Here is an 8391-nt window from a genome sequence, read left to right as displayed (position 1 = left end):
GCTTCAGAATTTGGAGCACGTATGATGTTAGTTTGGGCCATTTGCCTGCATAATTTGACTATGTTTTAAATATGAGAATTTCCATGTGTTAAACTAATTCTGTGAAAGCCAAAATGCTATGCATCTTCGCCCATGTACACTACTAGCCTTGTATCATCAAGTTAAAGACCAGGATAGTGATGTTTGGATTTACAGTATTAGAAAGTATTGCCCATCCTAGGCAATAATCAATATTCATTTTCTTTTCTCAGTAAAACCTAATACGCTATGTTTATTATATATTATGACCATCCTCTTGGTTAGTCTTTCATTCTTTTGGAATGAAGTCTCATTCTCAGTTCATGATCAGTAGATACTGGGTCCATTCCCCCGCCCCCCCCCCCCCCCAATCAGAAATTCTGAATCAAAGTAGTTAGGTTTTCCACCTCACTTTTTCAGAGCACTGCACCATAACTCCACTTTTTCATTTATTCTATCTGCCAGCTTCTGAGTAGACAATACACTGAGCCTCGCTAACAATAGAAAAGAATTTTGTGTCAAGCAGAATGAATATCCTTTTAAGGCAGAAAACTGAGAATGAGAGAACGAAGACCAAGATTAATGACGGTTCCCAACAAGACAGTTTCAACCTTCCATAATGAAATGTGTGGTAACATAGCAAAAAGTTACTTGTTTGCTGTTGCTATCCTTTTTACACTTTTGAATCATTATAAATGTCTTCTCTAATGCTTCTGGTATTAGTGTTGATGTATTTTGTTCTTGCAGCTTAAAAGGTTACTTTGTTTTTTAATTCATTAAATTCATGAGAGTTTAAGTTAGACATCTGCTTCTGTAAGTTAAAAATGGCTAGGAGTTAGTAAACAGTGCTGGAAAATAAAATTATGCTTCCCATAGAAGTTCTAACAACCAGTGTTCCTAGTGTATGACTCTAGTGGTAAAAGTCCTTGTGAAGATAATTTAAGAAGTCATGCCACAGTCCAGTTCAAAGGTGAATATATACCATGTGTAGCTAGCTAGTGCAGCAGGACTAAAAATTATCAGCCCAAAATCAGGTTAAGTGAAATGTGCAAGAATCTTACCTTTCCTTTCTCATATTCAAAGGACTAGCTGCCCTGTCACTGAGCAATCTTCCAAACAAACATAAGAAACCCCCCCCATCCCTCCCTCCTCCCAAAATAGTGGCTGTTTACATGAAATCACTTTGATTTAACTTGAATGTGCATTAAAAGTATCATAAAGTTGTGTTGATTATTAACAAAAATATGTCTTTCCAATGTCAAGTCTGGGTGGAACATCGAGAAGCAAGAAAAGAATTTTGTGCAAATCACCGTAGATGTGCAGGTGTCCATGTTCATTACCAAAGTTAGCTTTGAACAGGTCAGTCTTTAGTGCAGAGACCTGAGGAAAAACGTGGCACCAAAATGCATCAAAATGTTCAAAAAGGACTTGTAAAGTCAGACTCCACTGAATACAGGTAAATTTAAGGATTAATCACACAGGGGTAGGATGGGGTGGGTGAAACCAGTGCCAAAGCATATAGGTTTAACTGTCAGGCTACAAAACCATTTACACAAATACTGTACAAGTTATACCAATCATAACTGATTTCAGAAAAATAATGTGCGGAAATCAGTAATTAACATCTAAGTGGAACAGGGAAGTGTTACGTAGACACCACCTTATTTACACTGGTGAGACCCCAGCTGCTTTCTGTTGTGCATACATAGCTGTATATTGTGTGCATGCAGCTTTGCACTCTGAATTTGGAAGAGGAATCAAGGAATTTACAGGGCAGTAAACTACTAAAACAGGAAGAGCAGAGCCTGAAAAAAATCTTAATAGTCTGATAACTTTCCCAGGCTGCCAGTCCTCAAATGAATTAAAATGGTAAGGTATTGATCTTGGCAAAGATGTTAAGTGACCTAACACACCAAGTCAGGAACTTACTGAAAACGAAACTAGAGTTAGATTGAAAAAATGCTTCCAAGTGTGCAAAAAAAGTGAAAATCTTTTGTTATCCAGTGCTTGAGGATGAAAGCACATACATGTCATTTCCTTGACCTATTCTTACTTCTCCTTTTAGACCTTAATGATCTTAAATTGCAGCAGCCCAGCCTCCTCCGAAATATCCTTAACTAAAGCTTATCAGAAAGCCAAAAAACAATGGAGTCCACTGAAGTTATCAGCAGCTCAACTGCTTACATCACGAATATTTAAAAAATTATTAATTTTGAAATAAAAGTCACTGAGCAGAGAGAGAAGCTATTTTTGTCTGAAGACACAACCTGGTCATATGCACAAGGAGGAACCTGACAGATGTGAAAATGGAGTACAGTAGTACGAAAGCTGTAGCTCCAGGTAGGACTCCTACCCTCACCCTCCTAAATCCGTGGGACATTACAGTCTTCAAAGCATCGACATTTGAGCTGCTTGTAAATGATTTCCTAAGCAACCAGCTTTTAGGGGCAGTTTCCATTACTACAGTAATAGAGAACAAAAATATCTTTGTTTTTATAAGGCTCTTTGCTCTATGAAGAGGAAAGAGATGCTACAAAACTGAGGCTGGTTTATCAGCTTTAATACAGAACAGGTTCAGGCATTAGTCATAAAATGTTAGTGTATCTATTTTTATCTATAATTTAATGTAGCCACCTCACACAGATCAACATTTGCTTTTTGGATGTGATGCTCTTGCTAAAGCAAAGTCTTAGGCTCTCCCTAATCAGATGTACACAATATAAATGTTCACTGGGACCAGTCTCTCAAGCAACAGGCTACAACAAACAGGACACTGAACTAAGGAAACTGAAGAGGCTTGGGTATTCATCCCAACTGCATGCTGGCATACCTCAAGATCTTCAGTATATACCTCATGAGCTTGATGCCAAAAAATGTAATTTGGGGCATCCATATAATACTTTTCCCTTTTATTATCAGAAAAGAGGTAGGAATAAAGAAAATATGTACAATATTGAAAGTCTGCCTTAGTGATTTAACAACATGAAATAATTAAGTCTTCCATGCATTAATCTGAACAACTTACATGACTTAAAAAGATCTGCAGCATGGTGATGTCATCTTTGCTCATCACCTTCTCTGCTGATCAGCTGGATCAACTTGGCTTTTTTTATCATCAGTAAAATGTGCTTAACTGAATTTTGAATTTTATTAATTCAAAGCAGACAAATGTACCACTTAAACACTGCCAAATGCTTCTGCTGTTCCCCATTGCCAAAATATTTTGTGTGCTCTGGAAATCAAGACTCATCACAGACTTGCATAATCCCCTGGAGGGGAGTTTCTCTGTGTTCAGTAAAATAAAGTTTAAGCAGTATGCCAGGTTCCATCTTATCAGCATTTATACTTACTTGGAAAAAACAATAAAGATTCAGCTTTGCAAGCAAGCTTATTTCATAGGGCAAGTATTATACCAGCATATATGGCTCAGCATTAGAATAATAAATCCTTTTTAATTAGAAAACTGAAGACACTGCATCTTCACAATCAGAAATCACATCACTACATTTTGCTCATGAGAACAAATTTTACAGTCATAAGTTGCACATAAAGGGTTTATTTTAAATGTTTTAAGGATAGAGTTACATCATAATTATAAAAATTACTTACAGAATTAAGTAACAGATTTAAAGTGTTTATACTTCTAAATGCAGAGAACAGGGAACTGTCTACATTGTTCAAAATAAAATAAAAATAATAAAACCAAGCTCTAAAGATGAAGTCATTACCTAATTTTAAAATGTGAACACGAAGACCTTTGAACTATACACATACCAAGAACCATCCAAATTGCACTAATGATGTAAAATACAAAAAGCACAGCATTTTCAAGGAACCAGAAACTGTTTTTACCATAATTCTTTTCCCTGAAGCAACTAGTCAATTCTATCTGAAGAGAAAGCCTCCCTTTTTAAGTAATTCACTTAAAGAAGGCTTCTACCTGTTGCAATAAAAAGGGTTTTCCCTATAGTCTATTCCAACATAGTTTAGGGTTTGGCACTCAAAAAGAAAGAAAAATGTAGTGTTTTGCTAATCAACTGTGATTTTATTTTTTCTTTAACAGAATACATGGTCCCTTCAAATGCTGTATGACACATACAACTGGAAAATTACCTTCCGTTGGCACTATGCTCGTCTCACCGGTGCATTTAATCCTACTAACAACCATTAAAACAGCACAATAAGCAAATTCACAAAAAACTGAACACAAAATAAAAACAGAACAAAACAAAAACCTAAACATTTTAACATGCAACTTTAGTTTGTTACATTGAACATTCTAACCCTCTAAGCATGCAAAAAAGGATGGTCTGCATTTAAGGTTTTTTTTTTTTTCTCCTTTTAAAAAGTGTTACATGGCAGCCTGACGTCACACACACGCACACACACAATATACAACAATACTACAGCAGGTAAATGTGAAAGGCGAGTAACTTTTATACAAAGATCCATGGCTTGTGCCATCACAAGCCCTATGTGATTTTGGAAAGTAATGTTGAACCCCTATAACAAGGAACCAACATTTAGTTACCAGGGTAACGCAAGCACTGCATGCAGATCTGAAACATGAGCCTAAAACAAAGCCCAAAGCAGATGGGCAGGGAGTGGAATTAGTCTCAAGCCTCAAAAAGGTGGTTTAAGCTATCCAAAAAAGAAAAAAAGGAAAGAGAAAAAAGAGGAAAAAAATATCCACGCAACAGACAACGGGGACATCTAAAAACAACCATAAAATTTACAGTTTATAGATTATACTCTAATTGGCAGAATATGTGGTATATTCAAGAGGCTTGCAGAAAACCCACAAATGCAAGCCTAATGCTAAAAATGTTCCAGTAGACCTAAACCTCAGATATTTCAGAACAAACCTTGTATTCCTCAGATACATAGCCCAAAGTTCAGTGTAGTAGGTTATTCATGTATCTTGTGTATAATCAAATACACTCACTCATTCTTGTGCCACAAATATCAACTTGGGCTCATGGAGCCAGGCTCAGCTTTGAGATTTACATGCAGGACTCTTAAGAGTCAATAGAAAACACATAACAGATCTGCAGGATGAAAACACTGTGTTGCAAATCTGCTCACTTTGTTCAAAACACAAGGAACATTTACGACTCAGGTACTTAGTGCTTAAGGACTGCATTGAGAAGCTATTCACTGAACGACAACAGCCTGCCTTTGGTTGCCCATGATGAAATACTGGACGTAATGCAATATAGTAGCAATGGACAAAGAATTAAGGTATCATATTTATATGGAGAGTATTTATTACCATTCAACAGCATAATGAGGCACAAGCCTTAAGGCTAAAATATGAAATCAGGCAAAAAAAATGGACAGAAAGGGGCTTAAACCACTGAGTCTTCAATATCAAGAGTACCCACAATAGAGGTCATCTGGACCTCTGATTAACAGCACCTCTCCCGCATCCTTCCACTAATGGCATATTGTTGGACATCAGAGTATTTGTTCCTTCCATCAACAGTGTTGACTGTCTTCACATACCGTATTTCTGTGAAGCAGTTCTTTGAAACTTGCAGAGCTCTGCCTTAATGTTAACATGACAATTTTGTTGCTGTGCTGATCGTTGTTGCAATTCTGATACTTTTAAAAGCTGCCACACTTAAAAAAAATCCTAATCTTCATTTACAACTACCTTGCAAGATTAAAACCGTGAAAGGATTTTGCTGTTGTGGGCTGCTATTTATTACATCCACAGTCCAATGCAGATGACTGAACCACTGAGACTGCCTATAGCTTCCATTAGATAGTACACCACCGGCATGCAGAACTCTAGTGTTCATAGAATGAAATTCACGTTAAGAGCATACCTCAAAGCAAGTACAGTATACACCACAAAAGGCAACAACAGGTTTAAGCTGTAGATTTGTCCGGACACTCCTTATGTGGAAAAGCCAGAAGAAGAGTAAGTGGGGAAGATGCCTTCTTGAACCAAAATGGTTAAAACCAAAACAAACATACAAACAGAGAAATGCAACAGACTGAGCAGAAGGCAACAAATACTTCTCCTTCTCTAAAGTAAGTCTTCAATGTAAAAGGACCCCCACCCCCACCCATGAGATTGTATTTACCATGTAAAATATTAACTACTGTTAGGCTTCTAAGTCCATACACAAACATTCAGGTTGCTAGGTTTTGATACTAAATGAGAGACTACTGATTGCCAATGCGTAGTCTAAAGTCTTCTGAAGTAGCATATATACTGTTAAAGTTGTGGCACCAAGCACTTGGGTTTTGCTAAGAAGTGTGTATAACAAAGAAAGAAAGAAGTACGTTTAGGATTGAAGGCAGCCTTGTTGCATGTATTTTACTGGTTCCTACAACTTGTAAATATGGGCCATTAACCTGCATTTTCTAATTAACTGGTTATACAGATTAAATATGTTTTTATATTTTAAAGCCTTTTCATTGAAAGGTGCATAAGTCAAACACTTGATATCCTACTGCCCTGTGACTACTAAAAATGCACAAGTATTTCCATGTACTGCAAGTTCTCAAAAAGCTAAATCTGAAATAAAGTGTAGAAACACAGCAGATTGATGTTACTTGGGTTAGGCACTCCTCAATGCTGTACAAACTGTTAAACCTTTCAGGAAAGTCACCTCTGTCCCAACCCTGAAAACAAGGACTGCCAATAGCCAAGAAATTAAATTTAATGTTACAAAAGGCATACCAAAATATCAAACTACACTTGCATGTGGCAGTTGAACAGGTGAGTGCGAGGTTGAAGAAAAAGTTAAAATCTATGAAAAAATTTAGATTAATGATTACAATACTAGATCAACTTTACACAGCTTGAATTTGCAGCTGTTCTTTGCTTTTAACTCCCTCCTGCCCAAATATATTAACTTCCTTCAAGAAAAGGAGTTCTTCTACACAAAATGTGTCACGTTTGTTTATATTACTCAGAACAAAACAGTTTTGCTGGCAGAGATTGTGGGTTCGCAGGGACATTTAAGCTTTCATTAAACTGGAAAGCAGTCAAGTCTTTGTGTCTACAAATTTTACATTTAATAGTTCCACAAATTTGGCAAAAGTTCACGATGACGTCTAGGATGTCTTCACCAAATCGTAGACATAAATATGGAAATCATCATCAAACTTGATGAAATAGACAGATGGTTTGGCTTCAACTTGATGAATGACCATGCCAGTCCTTTTTGAGCCATCTTCTTTGGCATATTCCACTTGTTTGCCTACCAGGCTGTCCACAACTTCACCTGGTTCCCGTTCTGCAGGAGGTGAATCATCTGTAACACAAAACCAGTGTACTTTGGTAGACATTAATGGATTTTTTCAATATGGAAGACAACTGCAGAGTCTTCTTTAAAACTCATACAAAACAATCGGATGTTTTAAATACAGAGTATGTAGAAAATTAGTTTTGTTCAGACAAGCACCTAACGATTGCCACACTTCTAGCAAGTCCAGCTGCAGAAAAAATTAAGTAATACTGTCTTAGTTTTGAGACAAAAATAGCACTTTGATTGGTAAGAGAAGTAAATCTTTTGACATGAAGATTTACACACAACTTGTAAAAAATGCCTGTGGATAATTTAATTTAAGCCACCAGCACAAAAAGGCACTGGACCTCCTTAGGAGAAAGGCAGCCAAACCAAACCTTCCTCTTCCGACACACATTATTGCAAGTTTCACTGCCTGCATGCCACTACAACAAAAATAATCTATTCTAAGATGACAGTAAGTGTAAACTCCTTTATTAAGAGGGGCTTTTGACTCCATATTGGAATAAGGCTGTTGGTAAAGTAACCACATTATTTGCTTATGTAGCAAAACCTAGCTAGAAATATCCTTGTATTTTAGACCATGCCTATGCTAAATTTGGATACAAAAAGGCGTAATTTGTAACATGCCAATTGCCAAGGGGTTGGTTACAAGCCAATCACAGAACAAATGTGGTAAGAGATAAGAGCACTGTACTGGAGAACTGGAAGCTAACCATACCTCCTTTCTCAGCTTGTCTTCTTTTTTTACCAGCTTAGATAAACTTGCATTTTGCATTCTAATGAGGAATTTTCTTAGTAATGGTCACACCTGATGTAGCTTTTATTCTGGAAATCCTAAGCCTTTAAATGAATGTCTTTGTTCCAAGTTTGCATTAATAATACCTTACAGATTTCACCCATTCTCACAGAATTGCCCCACAGAATCGCCCGGGTTGGAAAAGACCTGTAAGATCATCAAGTCCAACCATCAACTAACACCACCATGCTCACTAAACCATGTCCCACAATGCCATGTCCACATGTTCCTTAATACCTCCAGTGATGGTGACTCCACCACTTCCCTGGGCAGCTTATTCCAGTGTCTCACCACTCTCTCAGTAAAGAA

General features: G+C 37.0%; 1 protein-coding gene across 3 annotated transcripts in view; it reads right to left on the bottom strand.

Moving 5' to 3' along the window:
- Nucleotides 1–3577: 3577 nt before the first annotated feature.
- SPIN1 (spindlin 1) overlaps nt 3578–8391 on the bottom strand; it is a 58437-nt gene continuing 53623 nt past the window's right edge. For all 3 annotated transcript variants that reach the window (XM_059833853.1, XM_059833854.1, XM_059833855.1), the window contains exon 6: nt 3578–7289. In XM_059833853.1, coding sequence (XP_059689836.1) covers nt 7090–7289 — 200 coding nt within the window. In that variant the 3' untranslated portion in view covers nt 3578–7089. The remainder of the gene's footprint in view (nt 7290–8391) is intronic.

This window comes from Gavia stellata, chromosome Z (assembly GCF_030936135.1).
Source record: "Gavia stellata isolate bGavSte3 chromosome Z, bGavSte3.hap2, whole genome shotgun sequence".
NCBI classification, from domain to species: Eukaryota; Metazoa; Chordata; class Aves; order Gaviiformes; family Gaviidae; genus Gavia; species Gavia stellata.
This window is presented reverse-complemented; position numbering and strand designations above follow the sequence as displayed.